The sequence below is a fragment of the Eriocheir sinensis genome, chromosome 13 (genome assembly GCF_024679095.1).
Source record: "Eriocheir sinensis breed Jianghai 21 chromosome 13, ASM2467909v1, whole genome shotgun sequence".
NCBI classification, from domain to species: domain Eukaryota; kingdom Metazoa; phylum Arthropoda; class Malacostraca; order Decapoda; family Varunidae; genus Eriocheir; species Eriocheir sinensis.
Window position 1 is genome coordinate 3215813 of NC_066521.1, and position 27681 is coordinate 3243493.

At 44.4% G+C, this 27681-nt stretch overlaps 1 protein-coding gene across 6 annotated transcripts in view; it reads left to right on the top strand.

The window, feature by feature from the left end:
• Nucleotides 1-27681, top strand: part of LOC126997880 (uncharacterized) — an 89684-nt gene that overhangs the window by 22757 nt on the left and 39246 nt on the right. For 5 of the 6 annotated variants that reach the window (XM_050859096.1, XM_050859092.1, XM_050859094.1 and 2 more), the window contains 2 exons: nt 11932-12666; nt 15227-15403. In XM_050859096.1, coding sequence (XP_050715053.1) covers nt 11983-12666; nt 15227-15403 — 861 coding nt within the window. In that variant the 5' untranslated portion in view covers nt 11932-11982. Of the gene's footprint in view, nt 1-359; nt 905-11931; nt 12667-15226; nt 15404-27681 lie in introns of those variants that run through there. The other variant, XM_050859091.1, reaches the window with a different exon arrangement.

Consider the following 27681-nt stretch of genomic DNA (forward strand, 5'->3'; position numbering starts at 1 on the left):
GTCGCGGGTTCGATCCCCGGCGCCGGCAAAACCTTTCCTTGTCTGGATTAATTTCTCGTGTGTTGAGTTCACATTTTCTATGAACTTCGGAGAGCATATGGGCCATCACTCTTACCTGTTACCCCTTCGGGGAGACAACAGAACCACAGGAGAGGATCGATGCCCACCGCTTTTGCTACCAGTGAAATGCCAGAATTTTTCTCTTTACAACACACACACGACCATCGCGTGTAACGAAACACACGAGAAATTAATCCAGACGTAACGGGAGAGCCACTCCTTTACCAGTCGGCCAAAGAGGTACCCCGCTGGCTAAGTGGGTTATGGGAGGCTCGCCCATCAGGCAAATCGTGTCACTACAAGATGGGCAATTCTGAACATTTACCCAAAGCGGTTGATTTTCCAAAATTCGCAGCTTAATGACAAGGGCTCCGGCCGCAAAATCAAGAGTCCGCCGTCCATTACTTGAAATGTCACTGCTTATAGTATTATAATCCTTGGCTTCACCTACCATCCTGGCGGATTTTTTGGCCATTCTAGCGGATTTATAAATTTTGAGTTGGCAACACTGGCCACGAGCCGCGGCAAAACAAACAACACACCTCCACGGCGCCACGCCAGGGACACCCCCGCAGGATTCACAAGAGCGACCAGACCGTGGCGGCCTAACACAACAGCACCACAAGTCACCCACACCTCCAGTGACTCCCAACTTGGCGGCCAGCAGGGCAGAACAGAGACGTGCAGTCACGTGCTTCCCCGAGGCGCGCCCCTGACCACCCCGCAGGACACCGACGCGGCAAGGAGAGTTGTCAGCAGGCCATCACAGCCCTTCAGCACGGTTGTCAGGCCATCACAGCCCTTCAGGACCACCAGCAGCAGCATGGAGGCTGTAGGGAAGGGGGTGAGTCCTTGGTCAGAAGTGTGTGCAGGAGGTGGAAGTCAATTGTGGACATAATGTGGACTATATACATTTTTTTTTTTCTACAAGGCACTTGATATTTGATGGTATATTTTTATGATATTATTCAAGTATACTGGCCCATACTCCCCCCTCACCCAAAAAAGGGTAAATCTTAGGAATAGCAGCTTCATCCCCTCCAGCCCCCCCCTACCCCCCAACACAAGCCTGGGAACCTGTGGGGAACCAGGGTTTGGGGGAGGAGGGAAGGCAAAATCACTGAAAAATGGGCTTCCAAAATTTCCCTTGAAAAATCCCTAAATTAAGGAAAATTCCGGTCTCGAAAGTAAGGAAAGTCCCTAACTTTATAACCTAACAGCTAACAGGGGGGCTTCCCACATGGTAAAGATTCGTTTTAGGCCCGTGCCAGTATCTCATTATCAACCTCATGAAATATCTTCATATATCTTTTCTACAAACCTTCAACAGTCATAGAAACGCTTTGAAAGTCCAATTCAAGGACTTTTTTTTTACTCTTGAAAATAGGGGATAATGTTTACAAAAACGCGTCGCCTCCTCTGGCGGCAGCCGTAAAATAGCTCGCAGAGGGTTTAGGGTCGGGGAGCATATTTAAACTACTCCAACTGAACTTTACGACCTACTAATGGGGGGGCTGAGCCCCCTCGACCCCCCCCCATGTGTATATGTGACTTATTTCAGCGAGGAGGTATTTCTCGCAACACCGGCTGCAGTGTTGCCGCGGCCGTCGCCAGAGGAGGCAACGCGCTTTCGTAAACATTATCCCCTATTTTCAAGAGTAAAAAAAAGCCCTTAAATTGGATTTTCAAAGCGTTTCCATGACTGTTGAAAGTTTGTAGAAAAGATATATGAAGAGATACTGATGTTTCATAAGGTAGGTAATGAGATACTGGCACGGACCTAAAATGAATCTTAACCTTGGTTAAGATTTGTTTTAGGACTCTCAATATAACGCTTTCTAGGCTGTTGAGTGTTAAGTGTACAGCGCTGACTGTGTGACATGCCCGTGTCACTGTGTGACACGCCCGTGTCACTGTGTGACTGTTCGCATATGGTGGTATTGAAATAATTGTTCAAAGGGACTCGGTTTTGGGTTATATGATGGCGCAATATGTGCCTCCTGAGGGATACTACAGGTAACTCGATTTACGCGAGTTTGGTTTACGCGTTTTTGAAATAACGTGGGGTCGAAAATCCAAATAAATGTTTAATTTACACGTTTTTTCACTTATACGCGATATTTTATGGAGTGGCAACCGGATGCCTCATGCAGCTGGACTCACACAGCGCCGCGGCCACACAGCTGAGCTCAGTTCTTCCCACGCACCACTTGAACAACAATACAGTACCCACGCTACTCAACAACAACAATACCCTCGCTGCTGTGCTACCACGAGGGGAAAGGCAGCCAGAGGAGGAACCACGAGAGGGAGAGGAGTCAGAGTGATACAGTAGGCAATAAAGGTACAAACCTACCTCTTGTTTGATTTACATTGTTTTTGATTTACGCCACCTCTTCAAGGACACAATACTCGCGTAAATCGAGAGTTACCTGTACCAATAAAGAGGCTAAATTGTTAGTTAACATTTACCAAGAGGTGAAGTAGAATGATATTTTGAGTGAGTGAGTGAGTGTGTCGATCCATCCATCATGGTAGGCCGAGGAAGACTGACAGAAACCTGCCTATGTGGTGCTGCCTGCGCGATACACCCCGCGTAGTAATACATCTTGAATGTAATCATTTAAAATTATAAAATACAAATACTTGCACCATTATTTGCTTTAATATAGATGTAGTCGCACCTACATTATGTTGTATATATGATGGTGTAGTTGTGCCTACGATGTGTTATATATAAGATGGTACCTAATGACTATGATGGTGAGTCGCGCCTACGAAGTGTTGTATGGTAACTAATGACAGATAAGATAGTAACCGTAGTGGTAGGAAATGTATGTGAGGAGTCAGGAAATGTGGTGGGGCGGCAATGGGCACCTCAGAGTCCCTGACGCCGAACTCAGCATAATCATCAGATAATCAAGAACAGTGAATGATGTCATGCCTGGCACAAGGGTCACAGTGCCATAGCAAGGCTTGTTTCAGGCGAGGAGGACAGACACTAGGCGAGAAGACATGAGGCAGGAGCGTAAGGCTCCTACCCGTGGAGAGGAGATGAGAGACAGGAACGAGCGCAAGGCTCGTACGGTGTATGACGAGGCTATTATTAGACCTCTCAATAATTGTGAGTATTATAAGTTTGATGTTGTGTCATAGGATAAGGTGACATTTGGTGTATTTGATGTGGCTGCAGTAATTGTATTGTGTCGATTGACACATGCTGATGAGCTGTATTCTTTTACCTCACTCAGGTTTACAAGCATATTAAAAGCGAGTAAAACAAGATGGGTCGTCTGATTTATCCTGCCCGAGCCGCCATATCGCGGCTACAATAGAGAAGAAAATAAAGTAGAACTTGTAAAGACCGTTTTATGTCGGAAATCGTGATCCATGCGAGTTCTGGATATTACTGGCTTAGGAACTAGTTTGTATGGTGCACTGCAGGGCAGCTATGAGGGTCAGTCTGTCTATAGAGGCGCTCGTGAAACCATAACAATGGACTTGGAAAAAATTGTGAGGCCAGCGTGGAAAAATACACCCCTTGTGACATTACAGTGAAGACTGCGAATGTTGCTGAAGTTACCGTAATAAAAAGAAAGTTGGAGAGGTATCAAGACACCTCTTGGCTTGGAGGTCGAAAGTGGAGTCCGCTCTGGGGCATTTGTATTCCCCCCCCAGACGGGGACTCCAAGGCTGCATTATTATACGCATGCTGAACTACTCTGGTGTAGATGAGACAATAAGGAAAAGGAGAGTGAGGACACAGAAGGGGTCTTCGGAGAGGCTTGCAGCACCTTCCTCACTTCCCGTATAAACCTCACAGGGAGTGGTTTGCGCCGGTCTGGATAGGTGTCTCCCTACCTACTCCCTTCGAACACATAAACTTACAAGAAATATGCGGTACTGTGTTGGTCATTTATTCACTGGGAAGAAGTGCAGGAGAGGGAAGAAATTAGAGTGTGGAAAATACCACTTCACACAAGCATGGACCAGCAGGGTGCATCATCAGGCTACCTCCCCTGGTATAGGCAACTCACTCTCCAATGTAATAATAATGAAAGCTAAGTAAGCTATCGTATCATACACAACTCATATTCTGATAGCTCTCGTACAATATCCAGGAAAAAAATTACATGATTCCAGAAGACCTCATCCAGGATGCAGCATACGTGTACTCAGATATCATGCGAGGGTGGCGAGGATGCAGTACAGTATCCTCTTGAGTTTCGCGCTCGCCTCGTTCCGAAGGTAGAGCGCTAAACTCGAGGATCGCGAAACTCGAGGTATTAAAAGCGCTTATCTGTTCCGTCCCATAGATTTTTATTTTTTTATTTATTATTATTTTTTTTTTTTTTACATGTGGGCTATGGCGCCGGTAGACTATCCATTTGGGCCTGATGGTCAGCCCCAAGCCTGTCATGGCCCAGGCAACTGTTCATTGTGGTGCTATTATAATTGGCTCATGCTGCCCCCCAGCGCTCAATTTTTTTCCTCCTTTACTTCCTTGTTATCTCAAAATATGTACCTTGGAAAAAGTAAGAAAACAGGAAGAGAGAACGGGTCGTTTTAAAGCCACAGATGAAGCCTTACAATTGGCTAAGCTCTGAAAACACGCTTGTGAATCGCTAGGAGTCCGATAACGTCATTGCCGGTGCTCACCCGGTCAGCGGCCTCGCTGCCTTGGGTCAGTGTCACACTGGCCATTTTCTTCTAATTGTTGTGGCTACTGGCAACTCCTTTGCGCCCATCTGGGAGCGAGTTGTTGGTTGTCTGTAAGCTGATGTCACACTGGGCCATTTTCTTCCAACTTTTCTGGGTGTGCGTCACACACGGCCAAGGTCGGTTGCCCGTATCCACATCCACAACGTAAACAAAGCACATGCTCTGTATTGACATGGCTTCGTCTGCTAAAGTAAGGGCTGTCGCGGCTTGTGCTGCCATTACCTAAGTTATGGACTTGTTGCCACAGTTAAATGGAAGGCTGAAGCTGTTGTGGGTGTGGCGTGTCTGTGGTTCCTCCATGTCAGTTCTCATTGCCACCATTGTGCGTGAGCGGCCGACCCATCCATCTAGATTCCGACTACATAAACACGTGGATCGAATAACAACAAAGACACACACACATGCTCGTACACACCAGACTCATCATGAACCATGGCAGATGTTTCTCACAGACAAAAATGGCTTTGCCATTTCCTAGAGTGTGTTAGAACTTATTTGGTGAGTGGTTCATACAAACCAAACATACCCAGTGGCAAGAAGAGAGCAGTGTTAAAGACGACTGCTCTCTTCTTGCCAAGAGCCAGGTTTGGTTCATGTGAGCCACTCACCAAATACGTTCCAACACACTCGAGAAATGGTGAAGTCGTTTCTGTTTGTCAGAAACATCTGCAATGGTTCCTAATGCGTCTGGTGTGAGTGTGTGTGTGTGTGTGTGTGTTGTTATTCGATCCATGTGTACGGGTGAGTTGGCCACGCACACGCAGTGGTGACCTGGCATGGAGGAACCACAGGCATGCCACACCCACAACTGTTTCTTCCTTCCATTTAACTGCAGCAACAAGTTCATAACTTGGGTATTGGCAACACAAGGCGTGACAGCCCTTACTTTAGCAAACGACGCCATATGTTGATACAGGGCAAGTGCCTTGTTTACGTTGTGGATGTGGATACGGGCAACCGACCTTGGCCGTGTGTGATGCACATCAGGAAAAGTTGGAGTTGCCGGTTGCCCTAGGTGGCACCAACGCGGCGGGAAGAAAAAAGCCCTGTGTGACACCAGCTTACGGATAACCATGAAGTCGCTCACGGTTGGGCGCACGGGCGTTGCCAGTAGCCCCAACGGTTGGACGAAAACGGTCATTGTGACACCGCCTTAAGGCAGTGAAGCCGCTTATAGGGTGAGCGTCGGCGATGACGTCGTCGGACTCCCAGCGAATCACAAGTGTATTTTCAGAACTGTCGGCCAATCATAAGGCAGCCGCCTTCAACTGCAGCTTCAAAACGACCCGTTTTCACTTCCTGTTCCCCCCCCCCCCCCTTCTCTCTCTCTCTCTCTCTCTCTCTCTCTCTCTCTCTCTCTGCGAAATTCGGAGTGATGCTGCATGAAAATCAGGATGGTAAGATTTAGGACTAACCGCAAAACTCGGATAGTGCGAAACTCGAGAGGGTACTGTATATGCATCCTCGTGTTCAAGGGGTTAAACTCAAAAGTGTTCAGTGCGTAAAGGACCTGCAAGATGACTTCATACAAACCTTTTATTCCAAGATAATGATTTGCACCTTTCTAATAGATATGCATTTCTTTTTTTGTCAAAGAAACTACACAAAATATTTGAGTTAATAAACTGATATTTTCCTTAAGCAGTGGATGCCTGAAAATGTGTTTTCACTGTAGCTGGCAGGTGAATTTACACATGAATTCAATTGATTTTAGTAAGAAAACCTGCAAGTTTCATTCATTTTGACTCAATTGTTTTTGCGCAAAAAAAATATTTGCAGAAAAGATAGATGTTTGAACTAAATGTTTAGCGAATAATATTGAAACTACTTTTCGCACTGACATTGTAACTGTGGCCTTTTACTTATCATGTCAAATGCTAACCCTTCCGCTCCAGGCGTTATTCCAGGAGGGGACACCCATGTCCTGGGGTTTTGGGAAAATTTAGGGTCATGGTTACATTCTAATTGCAACGTAGATAAACATAATGGAAATTAACCATATACTACTTCAAGGAGTACTCACCTTCCTCTGTCGAATGGCGTTTAGTAGACCGTTCTAGGTCCACTGGTTGCTGAGTAATCATGAGTAGAAGTTGGTCACTTTTTTTTGCCATAGAACTAGCCTGCGTTTGGGCGTGTGCGTTTGACACGGGCGAGAGTCTAACCCTCGCTCCTCGTTCCACTCCGCTCCACTCTATGCTAACCATGTGGGTGTGCTTGCATTTTTGTATGTGTTTTATGTGTGTGATTGCATGTGTAATGTGATGAAATTGTGAGTCTAGTATGGTGCAACAGTTCTCGAGTGAGCAATGCACTGGTGAGCGGGAGACAGGGAGAGTGAGACGCGTGTCTGTGCTTGCAGGTGTGCGTGTCTGTCGTGCTTCTGTGTGCCTGATTAACTTGTTCTGTGCCCTTGAGAACCTCTACTGTGTGAGGAACCTGTCATTAAATGTGACTTAGTGTTGAACGTGTATCTTTGTGCCCTGCCTCGTGCCTCTCTCTCCTCGGCGTTCTGAGGGCTGGTGACCAGTGCGCCGCCCATGTGGTTGTTCTGGGGATCACACCGGCTGCCTACCCGTGGTTTGTGTGTGGTGGCGTAACAATATTTGATTATTTATTAAATATTTTCCTGAGAATAGATCATGTCATTTTCAATTACATATAAATTGCCTATGTTGTACAGTTTGTTTTACACTTTGGGGTTGGTTACTTAAAAGTCTTGGTAGGTGTGAAAGTAGAAGTAGCAGGGTGTCACACACAATGCCACCTTGCATTCCGTGCACTCGTAAATGGTTTTGGTCGTCTTGCATGGCCCCCATGTGGTGTTGGCACACACGTCCCCCCTAGACGATTCTAGGACACTGCCTAACTCACTCATCTGGTTGCCACTTTCATCATCTACATCACCTTCACCTTCATCATCTTGGTCTAAGACCTCATCACCTTCACCTTCGAGATCGCTCTCAAGCTCACTATCACTTTTGCTGGCGAATTCCATAAATTCGCCATCAGAGTCGTGAATATCATCGCCTTCACACTGAAAATCACTCTCATCACTTAACAATTCGCCCAGCTTACCACGAAGAGACAGGTCTTCATATTCCTGCAGCTTCACCAGGATAGAACGTGGTGTTAGGGGAGCTCTGGGGGGCTGGGAGCGGTGGGCGGGTGGAGGCGATGAAGCGGCGGAGGAGGGCACACGTTCGGACACATCGGAAAATGAAAAATCACGTCCTTCCATCACTGCGGCTAGTGACCAACTGACTGGTGATGCCTACACATGCTCCGGGATGCTGGGCGTGGGCTGATACCAAACTAAGTCTGTGTGAGCATTTCAAATGGTAGAAATATGCACATGCCTTCTGAGAGGACACCCGGATTTTTGCCAGATTTTACGCGCGTCCTTCCAAGAGGACACCCGGAGTGGAAGGGCTAAAGTTCCAATGTTTCATTATTGTTTATCATTTTGCATTGTTTAAAAAAATTATTGCAAAGTTAATTTTTTTTAATTATTCACCATTTTTTTTTACTAAAAAAATCTACAAAAGATGCAAAGCATTTTCCCATATGTTACACATTGGAAAATTTCTCCTACATTCTTCTATCCTGAGATATATTCCAAATTTTGATTACTTGAACAGTACTGTCAATATTATCACTGAAAGTGCAATAATTTACCTCTAAAAAAAGTAGCTTTTAATGTTAAGGAGTATTTTTCAAGCATATTGTGGCATGTAATATAGACATGGAGATGCTCTAATGTGTTATTAGCTATTATGTTTTACTGATATTTTTTGTGTTTGAGTGGAATGACATCTGGTCCCCTCTTGCTAGTCCGTAATACAAAAATATATTGGGGACTCGCACAATAATTATCACACACAGGTGGGGCATCGGGAGGCTCCATCTCCCTCTTTATTGCCGAGTTTTTGCACTAAAATCCCCCTGGCTCGTGGTCTTCACTATTGGCTTTCTCCTTTTTTTTCTTGTCTTTTGGTGTTGTTTGGTGAATCTCCTGGATGCTTGTAGAGTCCCTTTGGATGTTCTGAAGCCTCACTGATTGAGAGCGAGAGGGTCTGTGGTGTTACCGAATATTACGATAATATGTTGTTTTACGTAATATGATAGAAAAACTAAATAGGACGCAACACATTTGGAGTGAACAGCGGCAATTGTAACTCTCATCACTCAAAAAGAGGAGGGCACTCCCAATACCACAATATATAGGATTTTTTCTAAGCCTATATGATGGCTGTATGGCAATGTAACTTTGAGAGAAAACATGTAAGGAAATATGGTACATCATGGTATTTTTTCTCAGTTTTGTCAATGTGACCCCAAAACACAATTTTTTCCCCAAGCATCCATTCCCCTTAACCCTTTCAATGCATGGGCTTGGGAGGCGACTATCCCCTCAAGTGCAGTCGGGCAGCCCAATGGGGGGTTTGTTTTAACCTCTGTATCTCAAAAACTATTCATCACAGCTAAAAACCAAAAACACCATTGGAAGGAGGAGGCCCAGATCTATAGGATATGTATACCTCTCCTGCGAACATACTTGCACGTTCAGGGAGTGTTAGATGCGAACACTTACGGCAGTGCGTGCGCGATGATCAACCATATTGACGCAACTGCTGACATCTCTCTCCATGAGGTGCTGGCAAGGTAGAATTGCCGACTGCAATATTTACAAGTATTTGGACAAAGAATCAGTCAGGTGATAGGTGAAACTGTGCAAAAATGCCGCTATATTGGACAAGAACATCCACTAGTTACTCGTCTGCAGATTTTCCGCGCTGGGCTTATATGATTTTCCACCAAATTTGGTGGAGAACCCACTCAATTGGCAATCCTGTGTTGTGAGAAACAGTGTTGGAACACTCATATGCGGGAGATTTGAGTGCGGCTGGAGCTTGCTGCGAACGTTTAGCACCACCAGCAAATGCGCCTATCGCTCGCTGCAAGCGTTTAGCAGTTGAAGGGTTAAGGCTTATATTTTATGCATTATAATGATATAAGGGAGACATCAATGTTTTCCTCTTTCCACTGATATCTGTCGACCATTAACCCTTAAAGCGCGGGTGTCAACAATAGTCGACACCTGGTGCCTGGGCTCAAACCATGGGTGTCGACAATAGTCGACAAGGCATTTTTTTAATTAGCGCACAGTCAGATTTAATTTGTTTGTGCTGAAGTACAGTAAACATGACGTTTTCTTTCAAACAATACCCAACCATGCTCCCTTGACTAATTATTGGTCATTGTATGCCTTGCGCTAGCTTTGAGATATCCACTAGACATCCCACATCTTCTCACCCTTCCAGTAAAATTCATCCACAAGATGGGGGCTTTTTGACCGCAACACCCATCAAGGGCATCAGGAAGGCCTGGAAGTTAGTTTTTTTTGGAGTGTGTGTTTCACATAAACTGTATAAAAGTTATGCTTTTTATTACTAAATCATAGAAGGGAAGTCCACTAGGGGTGGAAAACAGTCTATAATAATGTGTTTTCAGTGATCCTATTCAATATTCCGTACTCGTTCCACCAATGGTCATATAGTCTTCAAATTAACGTCAAAGGACAGTTAAGGGCATGTACTTAACAAAGATACTTCATTCAGTCACGCGAGTTAAGTAGGAGTGAAGGTATTAAAGGCTGAAGTGAGGTATGTTTTTGCCTGAATATGCCCGCATGGGAGGACAGGCACGGCAAAACAACCCTGCACTTTAAGGGGGCCAGCCGGTCGAAAAAGATGAAAATCGGTCAAAAATGAAAATCTGAGAAAAAAATTCCTCGGCTGCGTATGGCCTTTGAGAAACTAATGACAACATGAAGACATATCTTTTTTTGTATCATTACAAATAAATGAAAGGATAAATGCCATAATATCATTTCGCTATGTTTGAATGTCACGCATTCAAAACTTTACCTGGCCGGATCTCAAAATGTAAGTTATGTACCTTTGAATTTCAATTTCTCCACCATTTTTTAAACAATTTCGGTGAAACCAACACCAAAACCATGCCTAGACTTGTAGGAATCAAACTATAGTGAGTTATGTCTCATATATGAAGTGACTGACTTATGGTGAATATATGTCTGAATTTTTAGGGGGAAATTATTACCATGAAGGTTTGAAAATTTATATTCCACAAACTAATGATTATTGATACAATATTTCGCTATACATAATTTCATTGGCCTAAACATGGTTCTTGTACTATAATGATTGTTCCCATGTAGAGCAATTATTATGGTAGAAATAGCCTTCTCAAAAAACTTCAAATTTTCCAAAAATTGTCATTGGGAAAAAATGGAAAGGTGATAGATTGTTTTTTGGGGGAGCTAAATCTTATGCATAGGGTGTCCCTTACGTCTGGTATATAAATCACGACAATAACTCATTGAATAAGAAAAAGGGTAAAAAACAGCCGGCCCCCTCAAGGGTTAAGGTCCAAGGAAGATGACATTTGCATCTTGTCTCACCTAGTGGGCTGAGCTTTGTCCAACTACTCAGAGCAGAGACTGTAGCAAAAGCCCTTGATGTCAGAGTTTGCAGGTGACTCTGCTTCCATAAGGCACACATCAACAAGATCACTTCTAACTCAGTAACTACAAATTTATTTGTCACAATAGGTTTCTTTCTCAATAGTCTATAAGAAAAGGTTTTGTCCAACAGCCTCAGTTACTTCTGTTTTCAAGCCCTGGGAAAGCCTGGCCTGGAGTGATCCTTCACAGCAGTAGAGGACTTGGTAGACTTGGTGTGCTGTCAAACTTGGCTGTGGCTGTGAGTTGCTTCCACTTCCAGTGTGTTCCTGCCACAGTGCCTACAGTGTGTTCCTGCCACAGTGCTTACAGTGTGTTCCTGCCGCATTACCTCCAGCGTGTTCCTGCCACAGTGCCTCCAGTGTGTTCTGCCACAGTTCCTCCAGTGTGTCTCTGCCGCAGTGCCTCCAGTATGTTTCTTCGGTAGTGTCTCCAGTGTGTTCCTGTTGTGGTTCCTCCCTCATGCTTTCTCTCTGTTTCAGGATGACAACCCGAAGGACTGTCCAGTGTGCTTGTCAGCCCATGACAGCACTGTGTGGCTGTGTTCTGCATCCACTGTGTCTCTGCCTCAGTGTTTGCTTCATGCCGCCTCTCTGTTTCAGGATAACAATCCTGAGGACTGTCCAGTGTGCCTGACAGGCTTTGATGACTTAATGCAGCGGCCACACACTATGCCTTGTGGCCACACTGTCTGCACGCTGTGCATAGATAAGCTGAAGGAGCAGGGACATGTTACCTGTCCAGAGTGCCGCGTCAGCCATGCGGTGCCCAAGGGAGGGCACTTTCCTGTCTGCTATACTCTTGAGGCAGTCTTAAGAATGATGAGAAATATCAAGGTGGCAGCAGCGGCAGCCTCGTTGCCACCCAGTGCCGAGGAAGGGAAAGGAGCAGCAGGGGTAGCTGTCAAGAAGGAAACAATGGATCTCTCCAAGAAAATGCGTTCCTTTCTTGAGGAACAGGAAGCCACAGTTATGGCCACCATCACTGCCTGCCAGAAGGCTCAATCTCAGCTGGACGAGTATCAGAAATCGCTGACAAACTGGGGTGAGCGGCAGCAGCAGCTGGAGGACAGGCTCCAGGGACTGATGGACCAGAGCAAGAGTGCCAGGGAGCTTGTGCAGCAGGAAGGGTCCCGTGCAGCAGCTATGGGGGAGGAAGTGAAGAGGGGGGAGCAAGGGCTGCATAATGTACTGGAGACATTGCGCACTCCAGCAACAGATCAAGAAGCAGGTGTGGCAGTGGCTGAGGTGTTTCGTTGCATTGGTGAGGCAGAGCAGATGGTGGAGGAGTGCCAACAGTGTTTCCCTGATGCCAGTACCATCACTGTTGTCAGGAAGGTGAGTGTGCCAACACTGTACCTGTGTCATGGGTTCTCAGCCACAAGAGTAAACACAGCAGGCAACACACTGAGGAGCATAAACAAGGGTACACACAGGTGGCATACACAAGGGTACACACCAAGGTAAATACAGGGTTCCTGGACATTTCGCCGAACTGACATTTGACTGAATGGACACTTGGCCAAACTGACATTTGGCCGAAGAGAATTGGCAATTTCTTTAATGAATTTGTCTCATCTCTAGTTGATGAAACTGATGAACTTCTCTCTGACATTCTTGGCTACTTTGAAGCGACATGGATTGGTGTTATACAACATGGAAAACGATGAACACCAGCGTTTGAACTCAGTATGTGGAACAGAACAGAGTGAACCACAAAAGGCATTCCACGGACAACAAACTATCTAGAAGTACGGCACGGAGCGTTTGAGCAGAGAATGGCAATCACTCACCCCTTTCTTTGCCGTCTAGTTTCAAAGCTAAGGAAAGAGCAGTCGGATTGGGAGTTGACAATTAAGCAAGTAGAATCAGGAGTAGAGTTAAGAAAACCAAAGAAGAAGCACCAATTATTAAACACAAGACTGAAGTCTATCACTGAGAAGTATGAGTATCAGAGAATTCATTTCTTGAGAGCAATTGCCCACAATCTTTAAATATGCTTGGACTTTAAATATTATAGTACATTTTTTAACAAATTTCCTTATAAATTAATTAATATCTTAAACTTTTGCCACGTACAATTTTTATCCATTTCTCTTCGGCCAAATAAACTTTTAGAGTACATTTTTTTCAAAAACTTTCCTTATAATTAATATCTTTTAAACTTTTGTCACGTACAAGTTTTATCCATTTCTCTTCGGCCAAATAAACTTTTGTCACATACAATTTTTATCCAATTCTCTTCAGCCAAATTTCTGTCTGCCAAATGTCCGTTCGGCCAAATGTTTGTTCGGCCAAATGTCAGTTTGGCCAAATGTCCGTGGGTGAAATGTCCGTCGGCCAAATGTCCGTCGGTCATCTGTCAGGCCACGAGATACAGGGGGCATACACAAGGGTACACGGGGCATACACAAGAGTTCACACAAGGGGCATACACAAGAATACACACAGGGGACATACACAAGGGTACACACAGGGGGTCATACACAAGGGTACACAGGGCATACACAAAGCTACACACAGGGGGCATACACAAGAGTACACACAGGGGGTATGCACAAGGGTACACACAAAGGGCATACACAAGGGTATGCACAAGGGGCATACACAAGGGTACACACAGGGGGCATATACAAAGGTACACACTGGGGGCATACACAAGGGTACACACAGAGGGTATGCACAAGGTTCACACAGAGAGCATACACAGGGGTACACACAGGGGGCATACACAAGGGTACACACAGAGGGTATGCACAAGGTACACACAGAGGGCATACACTAGGGTACACACAGGGGGCATACACAAGGGTACACACAGAGGGTATGCACAAGGGTACACACAGAGGGCATACACAAGGGTACACACAGGGGGCATACACAAGGGTACACACAGGGGGCATATGCAAGGGTACACACCACAGAGTTATATACCTAGAGCGCGCGCTCCCGTGTTGTGGGGTTAGCGGCGGGTGAGGCATGCTAACCTGGAGCGGCAGCCATCTTGGGGAGCCCACTTTCCCTCACTCTGTGGTGGTGGTTTTGATGGTGGTGGTGGTGATAGTGGTGGTGATGGTGGTGGTGGTGGTGAAGGTGGTGGTGGTGATGGTGGTGGTGTTAGTGGTGGTGGTGATGATGGTGGTACATGATAGTGGTGATGGTGGTGGTGGTGATGGTGGTACGCGATAGTAGTGGTGGTGGTGGTACGTGATAGTGGTGGTGGTCTTGGTGATGGTGGTTTTCATAAACAGAGAGAGAGAGAGAGAGAGAGAGAGAGAGAGAGAGAGAGAGTATAAAACCTGTGTTATGTCATATATGTCACGTCAATCCGTCTCTCTCTCTCTCTCTCTCTCTCTCTCTCTCTCTCTCTCTCTCTCTCTCTCTCTCTCTCTCTCTCTCTCTCAACCAACTCCTCCACCCACCACCACCACCACCACCACTATAGCACCACCACCACCACCATCACCACCACCACCACCACCATCATCACCACCACCACCACCACCACCACCACCACAATCATCACCACCATCACCACCACCATCACTATAGCACCACCACCACCACCATCATCACCACCACCACCACCACCACCATCACTATAGCACCACCACTACCACCACCACCATCATCACCACTACCACCACCATCACCACCACCATCATCACCACCATCACCACCTACCACTTACCTCCACTTTGAAGTTGCCGGCTGGAGCACAGAGTTGGCTGGACTGGGCTCCCAAAGATGGCGGCCAAGGTACTTTCAGTTGCCGCACCCGAGTGTCTTGCTCGCTCGCTCTAGGTATATAACTCTGTGGTACACACAGGGGGCATACACACGGGTACACAAAGGGGGTGGGGGTGTGAACTTCTTCCCTAACCCAGTGTTGTTTCAGGTGAGAGAGGCATCAAGTGCAGCTGCCCAGGCTATCCAGGCAGCTCTGGAAACTCATCATATTGTTATTAAAGAAGAGGTCCATCCTCAGTCAGACCCAGAAGAACCCAGGCCCCAGGCAGACCTGGACTTCACCATCTTGGACAGAGTGCAGCTCATTATGATGCTGAGCTGGAAGGTAAGTAAACCCACAGGTGTATCACTCTTTTTGCAGTGAGTCCCTTGATGCAGTACTGTTGTGATTACCTTACCAAAACAATATATCGTAAAGTCACCTTAACTTGTCATTGTACGAAGGGGGATCAGTAGGTTGTTGGTCTAGGATAAAAGAAAACATACAGAGCTGTGGTTTATTTTTTATTTCTGAACATAATTTCCTTTAACCCCAGTGGACTTAGACAATCTGTGCTCTAACATCTGAATGCCCTTGAAAAAAATCTTTCTCTTGACAACTTGAATATGCTTCAGTGGCAGACACGACAACAGTATCGCTCTCAAATATCTTCCCACGTAAGTGATCTTTCAAATTGGGAAAGAGGTAAAAATCACTTAGGGCCAGGTCAGGTGAATGTGGCAGGTGATGCACAATTTCAAAGTCAGCTTCATTTATGGCAGCTGTCACAACAGGTGGGCAAGTGCATTGTCCTGTACCTTAACCCCTAAAGGGCCGGAGGCGGCTATAGCCGCTTTTCCACGGAAGGGCCGGGGGCGGTTATAGCCGCTTTGCTTTTTTCGCGCTAAATTTATTTACTTTTCGGTAATTTTCGATGACCATTCGTTGGCAACACTGCCAGAGATATGTTTAGGCTACTGCTTCAGAATCTTGCCCGCTCTCACGATGGACAGGCGTACTGACACGGATTCTGACGCGTCCGATTTCCTGCCAGACCCTGCCGAGCCCAGCAGAGCAACACGAGAATGAGAAGAGTATGCTACAATGACTCCCAAACCACACATCACAAGACTGTGTTACATAGAGAAAGCTTAGAGTATTGACTATATATAAGAATTAGAGCATGGGGGCATCCGTTTTCATTACGCACTAGTCAAGGCCACACAAGCGAAACGAACGCAGAGCGGGCAAGAGCCTCGCTAACTCCAAAAGTCTCTCCTCTTCAACTCAATATTTCTCCAAAACCACAGCACATAGAAACGTTTTCATGCAATAATTAAAAAGAAGAAGAGTTGATGATGACTATGACGACAAAGTAATTTGTTATTGCATTGTAGTTCAGCAGAATCAAGTGTGTGAATATAGGCTATTTTCGGTGTTTGGTGCTGAGGTGCCGGTCCTGTGGATGTTGTAGATGACCACCCAGGCCGGCCCTTTAGGGGTTAAGGTAGGGAGACACACGAAAATGACTATTTTCAACTCTGACATCAAAATTTGGGTTTTAACAATTTTGGTACCCCTGAAATGTTCCAAGTTTTCTGAGAAAATGGCGTGTTGATATCTCAGTTCCTTCCATCTTTAATTTGGCTTTGTTTACATTCACTGAAAGAGCCCTGCCGCACGCCACATCACATGTTTTGTTGTTGCTCATGACTGAAGGGTTTTTAACCCCTTCGCGCTGGATGTTCAAAAAGCCCGCCTGGCTGATATACGGTGCGCGCGGTAGCGCGCACCGTATATCCGGCATGTATCTGCTTGTCGCCTCCGTATATTATGCTGCTGAAAGCCCTCATTACATGTATCCCGTATTTGCAAAGCAGCATACACGATGAGTCAACATATACCTGCTATGCATAATATAAATTGCGTCAACGCGAAATAAAAAAAAAAGCGAAATAAAGAAAGGGGAGAAAGGGGCAAGGGGGAAAGAAATAGAGAAAGCAGATGATTGTGTAGAGGAGGAAGAATGTCAAGAAATTATCAGCAAATACAACTCTGTTATCATCGGTCAGAGAGCTGCCAGATACTCCTTTGTCATCACAGACAATGTATGTGTGTGTGTGTTAGAGAGAGAGAGAGAGAGAGAGAGAGAGAGAGAGAGAGATAGGCCAGGAGTGGTGGTGTTGGCACCTTGGTGTCTGAGAGAGAGAGAGAGAGAGAGAGAGAGAGAGAGAGAGAGAGAGGTGGGCGAGACGCACCGTTGCCAGATTATCGTACTCGGAGCCTCGTATTTACCTATTTCTGAGCCATAGCAATTGCCAAAAGACACCAATAATTAATTATTTTACCGATATCTATTTATATAGGCAGTTATTGGGGTCGAGGAGGCAGTTTTTGGGTCGGAAATCGGCAAAAATAGGAGGCTGAATACGGCAATCTGGCAACGTTGGCGAGACGTGATGGTGTCGGCGCCTCGGTGTCTGAGAGAGAGAGAGAGAGAGAGAGAGAGAGAGAGAGAGAGAGAGAGAGAGAGAGAGGTGGGCGAGACGTGATGGTGTCGGCGCCTCGGTGTCTGAGAGAGAGAGAGAGAGAGAGAGAGAGAGACAGCCAATGAGACTTCCTAATTTTAGACACAAGGCGGGAAGAAGGCGGTGCATACTGTAGCTCATTTTTTGTGATTGGTGGGAACAAGGATGGTGGGAGGAGCAATAGGATTTCAAGGACAGCATACGGCGTCTTTACTTAGTAACCAACACAAAGTACGGGACAACTCAATAGAAGAAGAAACAGAATAGAAATATGACACCTACGTAGGCGTCATCGTATATGCTACTGGGGCTTCATGACGCCTACATAGGCTTCATCGTATTGAAAGGGTTAAGCATTATTTAATGTTTTTTTTTATGTTCTTTTAGTATTTAATAATATGGACCACCATATGTCAGTATCATGCAGCTCTGGGTGGTGAATGAGGTGCATCAGTGAGTGACACACTCGGTGTCTACTCAGAGGCTTTGAGAGGAGGGAGCGTTGATGCTGTCTTTAACTGCTGAATGCCTTTCTCTCTTGAAAAACAGCTCCCAGAATAGAGAAGACGAAGGAGAAGGGGTCCAGCACCTATTACTGCACTGGTGGTTTTTACTAGACCTGGCAACAAAGAGGAAGGTGGTTGAGTGGTTAGAGTGTGGGCTCCTCACTCGCTGCATTCTGGACGACAGGGGTTCGAAGCTGCCGCTACCACCTGGGATTTTTCAGTCACCACCGGGTGGCCTGAGACTACGCATATGCAACCTGGACTCTAGAGAAAACTGTCCAAGTGAATCAAGAATGAGCTCTGGGGGTCAGCATGAGCCAAGAATTGATAGCGCCCTTTTAAACACTTGGCTGCGCCATGACGGGCTGGGGCCGACCACCAGGCCCCTGAAGAAAGCCTACTGGTGCTATAGGCTAAGATGTTAAAAAAAAAAATCTAGAATGACTAATATCCCATTTTTATGGGAGGGGACCAGGCGCCAATTAGGTTTAGGACTTATTTATATATTTGAAAACAATGAAAAACCTAAAATAAATTACAGTAAACCCTCTGGTGTCTGGGTTAATAGAGCCACGGGGGCACCTGGATATGGGGAAAACCTGGATATGGTGAAGGTTAAGTCTGTTGACCCGAAAACCCAACTTTCACTTACCACATTTAATATATCATTGACACAAATGAAGCTACTTAAGATCACGCCCGTAAGCCCTCGACAGCCTTCCATGGCCGCGCATACGTACATATATGAAATGAGTGCAGGGACGTTATCTTATAGCTGTAAAAAAGAAAAATATGTTACGGGTTGCATTTCAGCTGCGCTGTCACCACCCCGCCACACCTGCCCTGAAAATATATATCCTTGTTATCTCACAAACGGAGCTACTTAAGCTCATGTCCGTACGCTCACGTCAGCCCTTTACGCCTGCGCACATGTGGATATATGAAACGAGTGCAGGAAGCCGTATTATAGCCATAAAAATGAAAGAATGTTACGGGTTACGTCAAACTGCCCGCCTTGCCCCGCCGCCCTAAGAATGTTTCACCTTGTTTTCTGCAATATTACATTATCTATGCTAACGCCAGTGTAGGCAAGCCTTTCCCCATCCACAGTGAATGCGTGGGTGTTGTGGCGTCTCTTGCAAACGATAATTAGTGACTTAACGTAAGAAAACCTGTCAGGGCGTTGCGGGGCTCTGGTCAGCACCCGCCATGGCTCCAAGGATGTTAAGATTCGCTCCTAACGAGGCAATTTATGTTTTATATATGTATATATATATATATATATATATATATATATATATATATATATATATATATATATATATATATATATATATATATATATTTATTATTGTGTATGGATCTCATATGTGGGGGGGCGCCACTCACACAGCTCTTCTGGACAGAGTGGAGGCTAAGGCTCTTCTCATCAGCTCTCCTCCTCATACTGATAGTCTTCTACCTCTTAAATTCACGCAATGTTGCCTCTCTATCTTCTATCGATATTTCCACGCTGACTGCTCTTCTGAACTTGCTAACTGCATGCCTCCCCCCTCCCGTGGCCCGCTGCACTCGACTTTCGACTCATGCTCATCCCTATACTGTCCACACTCCTTCTGCAAGAGTTAACCAGCATCTTCACTCTTTCATCCCTCACGCTGGTAAACTCTGGAACAATCTTCCTTCATCTGTATTTCCTCCTGCCTACGACTTGAACTCTTTCAAGAGGAGGGTATCAGGACACCTCTCCTCCCGAAACTGACCTATCTTTCGCCACCTCTTTGGATTCTTTTAGGAGCAGAGTAGCGGCTTTTTTTATTAATGTTTACTTTTTGTGCCCTTGAACTGTCTCCTTTGCTGTAAAAAATATATATATATATATATATATATATATATATATATATATATATATATATATATATATATATATATATATATATATATATATATATATATATATATATATATATATATATATATATATATATATATATATATATATATATATATATATATATATATATATATATATATATATACAGTAGAGCCCCATTTAGCGCGAGAATTAGGTGGATGAACGCGGTCGCGCTAACTGAATTAACGCTAATTGAATAAAGTAACCAATATGAAAAAAAATTATTTGGCGTATACGTGGGTCTGACTTTTGGGTTTGATAATTACTCAAAATAATCAGTCACATTAAAAAAAAAAACTACGATTGGCTAAGCTCTGAAAACACGCTTGTGATTCGCTGGGAGTCCGAATTCGCTCACCCGGTCAGCGGCCTCGCTGCCTTAAGGCAGTATCACACTTGGACAACCGGCAAATCCAATTTTTTAGGGTGTGCGTCACACACGTCCAAGGTCAGTTGCCCGTATCCACATCCACAACGTAAACAAAGCACTTGCCCTGTATCAACATGGCGTCGTCTGCTAGAGTAAGGGCTCTCACGGCTTGTGCCGCGCATCATGGCAACTTGTGCTGCGCATCATGGCGGCTTGTGCTGCGCATCATGGCGGCTTGTGCTGCGCATCATGGCGGCTTGTGCCGCACATCATGGTGGTTTTTGCCATGCATCATGGCGGCTTGTGCTGCGCATCATGGCGGCTTGTGCCGCGCATCATGGTGGTTTTTGCCATGCATCATGGCGGCTTGTGCTGCGCATCATGGCGGCTTGTGTCACGCATCATGGCTGCTTGGTGCAATTTTCAAATTTCAGTCATGGTGGCTGCTCGCACTAACTGAGGCTTTCGCGTTAATTAATTTTTTTCTTGGTAGATGGTGGCTCGCGCTAATTGCGGTTCGTGCTAATTGATCTCGCGCTAAGTGGGGCTCTACTGTACATATATATATATATATATATATATATATATATATATATATATATATATATATATATATATATATATATATATATATATATATATATATATATATATATATATATATATACAGTCGTCCCTCAAATAGCATGGTTTCCAATAGTACGGTTTCGATTTTGTATGGATTGTCATAGAAGAATTTTTTTAGGATTTTAAATTTCCTGCTCGTCGCACCAAGTAGCCATGGCGTGAGTGGCAACACTGTTCTGCCAAAACACTTGCTGAAAGCACCCAAAAGTGTTCGAGATAGGTGTTCACCTTGAAGAAGAATTCAGATTTAGGCATAGCTGGGCACAATAACAGAAAACCTTATTCCCGATAACCGATAACTGATAATGGAAAACCTTATCGGTGGTAACTGATATTCGTTAGCTGGAAACACAAATATAGGCGATAACCGATACCCGATATTAATCCACAGTTCTGATACTAGCTTGCAATAAGTCCGATAGGCGAAAATGATACTATATTGATATTTCAAATGAAAAACAGATGAATTCAAATTTTCATTATCTGTATTTTAGAAAACTTACAAAACCTGAAAACCACACGTTGACACGTACCTATGGACGGTAATACTAGAAACGCCTGAACCGGTGTTGTGTTATTTGGCATCCCCACCGTCAAAAGCAGGCGTTTTTGTTTACAAACACTGGTCTCTCGTGAACTGTGCATGCTCAGACCAACAAGTGTAGATCTGTACAGTCTCACAAAGCTTTTTAACCATAATTAAGAGTTGCTGGAAGGCTGAATCAGACATACAGTACCACTACCACCATCCCCGCTGTTTCTAGAACGACACTCTGTACAAGTTGTATTTATATGTACAGAGTGTCGTTCTAGAAACAGTGAGGATGGTGGTTCTATATGTCTGATTCAGCCTTCCAGCAACTCTTAATGTGTTAAAAAGCTTTCTGAGACTGTACAGGGCTATGCTTACTGGTATGAACATGCGTAGTTCACGAGAGACCAGTGTTTGTAAACAAAAGCACCAGCTTTTGATGATGAGACACCAAATAACACGACACTGGGTGCCGTCAATACCATGGCATGCTCACAAACGAATATGGAATATCAAATTTGAGGCAGTGAATAATCATTTTTTTGGCAAAGTTAAATGATTTTTCTCTTTGATATATTGATTTTTGAGTAACAAAAAAATAACCTAGTGTTTTAATGTTGATGATCAAAGTATGAAATATCTTCACTGAAGATGTTTCATACCCCGAAGTTCTTTCATACAACATGGGGCACCCGGGCCACGCATGCGCTGTAGGGAGGAAACAACGTTTTTTTTTCTAAGAGGCGGAAAAAAGTAGCGATTATCGCTAGTTTGGTTACAAAAGTAACAAAGATACTGATATATATTTAAATAAGTAGCGGATGGCCGATAACCCAATTTTGTTATCAGCGATGAAGTATCGCAATGACTTATCGCGATAACGCCCAGCTATGGATTTAGGAGAAGTTACGTTTTGGGATGAGTTATGTTGCCGTAGGGAAAGCATACCACATGAATGAGAGCAGTGTTTGCTGTATCTATGATGTTGATCTTGGTCTTGATGTCACAGGTGGCCTTGGATTTTTCCCTTGGTCTTACTAAGGGCCGCCTTCACAGTCACTTTGTTTGTTTTGATCGTTTCCAATGGCGGCGATCGGCGCTATAGTTTTCCACGTGAAACTGCCAAACTAGTGGGGTCACAGTTATGTCTAAAAATGCATGATTGGTGTCACCTGAAAGAAAGGTTGGGAACCACTGGTCTAAGAGCTCTGAATGTGGGAAAATTAAGCCTTTATTAATTTTTGCTAAATATTGCCGTAATCATTGCCGCTTCATTCTGCAACAACTTAAGATATAAAGGATCCTTACAATGGATTGTTAGTTTTGTGGTTGGTTGGTTCAGGGTTAACATTTTCATAAATAGTTACTGTGCCGGGGTGACCTGGAGGCGGGGCATCATCACACAACTCCTTGCCCAATTTGAATTCATGACACCATTTCTTGACAGAGGAGTACAAAGAAGTCATCTAAAGTATTCAACCAAATCATTAATTGTTTTTCTACTAGATATTTTATCACTAGTATGGTACTTAGAAGGCTTCATTTTCTGACATTACCTCACTAAACATTACTCACTTGTCATCAAAAGAAAAAAAAATATTTGGGTTAGAAAAAAAATTTGGCCTAAAGCATGTAAAGGTTGACCGTATAGCATATCAAAATAAGATGGGTGTATCATAGTTACAACTAGGGCAGGCCGAGGACTTATTGATCCACCCTTGTACAATTATGTTTACCATACCAGAACTCATCAGTGTAGATTTACCTTAATTTGTCACACACAGTATAATTGCTGCATTTACCCTACGAGGACACAGCACTAACCCTTTCACGCACCAAAAGTTTTATAAGTTTCTTTTTCCACTGCGACATCCACCTGGGGCTCCCTAGGGTGCCTCGTGGAATGGCCTGACCGTGCAGCAAATTTTTTTATCATGTTATTGATTTCACCCTCGAGTATTCTTTTTTCCTGGCATTATTATATATCGTTGGTTTTGGAAAAGATTATTCTGCCTAATGGAAGAAAAAAACTGTCAAGAAATGCAAATAAATAGCAAAATATACCGACTGAAAAAGCTATTTAAGGGGACGACAGTCGCGCTCACAGGCTGCCTGCTGAGAGGCAACTAAACCACAAGTAATTATCACTTCAAATCCAATGGCACAAGAGAGTTGACAATTAGTTTATTTTATAGGTCGAGCTTGGATCTTTGATGCAAAAAAAATTGTTGAAATTCTGAAAGATACTTTATTTTTTGGCGAATTTTTTAAAGTTTTTGCCGCAATTCAAGTCAAAAGCTGATGTAGATAATTCCGTTTTGACGTGAATCACATCGTGGTGCATGAAAGGGTTAATAGTCATCTTAATGGGGGCATTTCCTTTAGTTTTTGTCAAAAAAGTTAATTTTCAGTTTTATGGTTTCTTGAGTACCTCAGGGCTTGTGGGTGACTATAGTAAAGGAACTAGTGTCATAACTTCACCGTATACAGTACCCTCTCAAGTTTCGTGATCCTTGAGTTTAGCGCTTATTCCTAAATTCTTACTATCACGAGTTTCGCGCATTACCGCCACGAGTTTCGCGTTGCTTTGACATGTGCGGGTCACGTCTACCTACTGTCGGCGTCATGCGTGCTGCCTTAAAAGGTGGTGTCCAACCATCAGGGCTATGGACAACTGCAGTTGCCTGTATGCCCAACTGGGAGCGAGTTGTTGGTTGTCCTTATGAATGGGAAATGGTTGTGAGTACAAGCGTGGGTACGTGTGTACTGAACGGCTGCACGTAAACAAACAGATGACGGCAGTGGCTGAGGAGTGAGGAGCAGTGGAAGATGGCCCACCAAGAGACTCGTAAAATGGATTAGCAGAGCTGCTTTGCTTACTACTTGATTAATAAGATAAGAGAACACCCCGTGCTGTGGAACCACAGTCCAAAAATCTTTTTATCAATCAATGAAAATTGTAGAACTCCTGGTGTTGTTTTCCTTTTCTTCTTCTTTTGACCTGTAATGCATGACAGCGACGGTGAAAAGTAATAGTGAAAACAAAATAACAAAAGGGCATAAAAAAGCAAAATCAGGGAAAGAAAAGGACAGAAAAACACCTAAGTTCAGGGTGAAGTGTAGCTATAAGTACGCACTGTTAAGTAACTAAGGACCACTTTCACAGTCACTTTGTTTTGATCGTTACCAATGGCGGCGATCGCTGCTTAGTATTTCACGTGAAACTTGCCGATGGAGTAGTGGCGGCTGCAGACGAAGCGAGAGATGTTGAGAGATTAGGGTAAGTGCGGGTCTAGGCTAACCCCGCAGCCGCCACTACCCCATCGGCCAGTTTCACGTGGAAATACTATAGCGGCGATCACCGCCCTTGGTAACGATCAAAACAAACAAAATGACTGAAAGCGGCTTTAAGTGCATGTTGTGAAGTATCAAAGTATGGAGAAGGAGGACCTAAGAAGCGATACAAAGCGTTACAGGTCAAAAGAAGAAGAAGAAGGTCCACTACACTGGCTGGTGTTGCGAGAAATATCTCCCTGATGAAATTAGTCATTCTGCTGTCCACCATGCATGTGCGCTGTGGGAATACACAGCATTAAAAGTATTAATTTGCCTGTTTTTGTTCTAGTCTGTCCGCTTGTGATCTTTGTGAGCGGTGAGGGAAATATGGAAACAGTAAACAAGTTGAACCTCTCTGCGAGCTATTTTGCGATTGCGGCGGCAGCGGTTTACGTTCAATAGGCATTGAAAAGTCAATCATGATATTAGTGATTTCATGATTTTTAACAGAAAGAGTTAGCAGATTATTTCAAAACACACAGAAAACTACCAGAAAAATATAGGTTTGTCCAACTGTCCCAAGGGTGACCACTAGCGACCGCCCTTACTTTAGCAGACGACACCACGTGGATCACAAGTGTGTATTCAGAACTGCCAGCCAATTGTAAGGCAGCCGCCTTCAACTGGGGCTTAAAAATGATCTGTTCTTACTTCACATTTTCTGCCTAATAACAAGGTACGTATTTTGAGATAATAAGGGAGTAAAGTCAAAAAAATAATGATAACAAGGGAGTAAAGTCGGAAAAAGTAATTATTTTCCACGGGTCAGAACCAGTAAGCGCTTTTACATGGATTTCAATACCTCGAGTTTTGTGATCCTCGAGTTTAGCGCCATACCTTCGGAATGAAGCAAGCGCGAAACTCGAGAGGGTACTGCAGTATAATAATTGACTGTTTTAGGGCCTACCCCCACATGGACCGTGCTCCTAGAGTTCTAGACACTCGAGCTAGCCACTTTCCCTCATCTTTCAAACATTTTCTTGTTATTTTTCTATGAAATTGAGTAACATTAGACTATGTGTCATCTGTGGGCTGAGTTATCAAGGAGGCTTGCTATTGGAGAGGCAAGACTATGCTGCTGGATTTTTCTGCTTCAGTACTTATTTTCATGCACTCATCAATGCCGAAGGCTTTCAAAAAGACCCTTGATATGTATGGGAAAATAAGGAAACTAAATGAACTACAGCTGAGGAATGAGATGGGGAGATAGAGGGAATAGGAGGAGGAGGGTCAGCCGGCACCTGTCACCCCTGTGCGGCCAGTCACATTGTCTCTGCTGTAAACACCCACTCTTGTTCCACACTTGTTGTTGGCACCTCTTCACTGCCTGATACACCAGTATATGTTGCTGGCACCTCTTCAACACCTGATACTCCACCAGCTGCTAAGTCTATATGACTGTTTCCCATCTCCATAGCTGTCACTGCAAACAAGAAAACAGAATGTGTCGTTTTGAAATAATGCAACTTTTAAAACATGATACACTTCACCACACAAGAAGCAGCCAAAGAAGAAAACAATGGTGGATGACAGTGACTACAAGCCAGGAGTGTTTTAGGCACCACCCATGAAACCACTGACTTCAGAACACCAATCTGACTACAATGAGAGTCAGTGGTGGGCACGGTTCTGCTAATCCACTAGCAGCTAATTACCAAAGCTAACTTTTTTCGTAGCTGATTAATGTGTTCGCTAACTTTGGAAACAGTTAGTGGACCAATTAGCTTTTGCTATATGTAGTTCCTCCTCCACTAGCTTTAAGTCCTCTAAAAAATTCATACAGGTTTGCTCTTGTGCATTGTGGGCAGACACAGCTCCAGTTGAGCCACATGGCACAATAATTCCAGGGCTTCCACATTGGGGTAAATTTCACCTTAAAGTAGGGTAATTGGACAATTATTAGGGAAACTTTTTGGTATTTTAGGGTAATGCATCTTCCATTTCCAACTCTGTGAACTCGGGATTTAATAGCAAAAATTTGATATTTTCCATCTGACATGAATAAACTTAGAATAATAAAAATAAGTGTCAGTTATGGAAAAGTAAAAAATTCATAAATTTGCAGGAAATCTTGGGTAAACTATACAGATTTAGGGTAAACCGGAGGCTTCTTTCTCTTCTCTTCTCTTATTATTATTGCTTGTTGTGCTCTTTGTTCAGTTCAGCTGCAATGTTGTCACCGTGTAGTCGCGTTCACTGTTTTCGCCTTGTTTATCGTTATCGATGTCATGGAAGGTGACCCGAGTGAGGATGTTTTAGCTATACCTCTCTGGAAAGCTCTATGTCTAAGCTACAATACAGTAAACCCTCTGGTATCCGGGTTAATAAAGCCACGAGGGCACCTGGATATGGGAAAAACCCGGATAGGATGTAGGTTAAGTCTACGGACCCGAAAACCCAACTTCTGATCAAGGCCTGCCATAAAGGCAATGACAGAGTACTGCATAGGTGCTTCTGTCCATACTCATACTTTGGTACACCCCATGGCTTTGTAGCAGTCAGTCTGCACCAGGGAGTGAAATGTGTGCGATTGACGTGCTCCGGGCGCTGAGAAAAGGGCTCGAGCAGTGTCGTCACGGTTAACACTCGCGGCAATCTCTCCCTGGCTTATTGCAGTCCTGCTGCACCTTGGGGGGATCTGTTACTTGGGATTCGGCAATTAGGCGCGACAGCCTCAGCTGCTAACCCATTGCTGGGGTGACTAGCCCTGTGTTCACAGGCAGCAGCTAATGTACCCCTGCCTGGTCAATCGCAGCAGCGGGGCCTGGATCCAACCCAGCAAAGCCCAGGTATTTGTGGCAGCTTAACC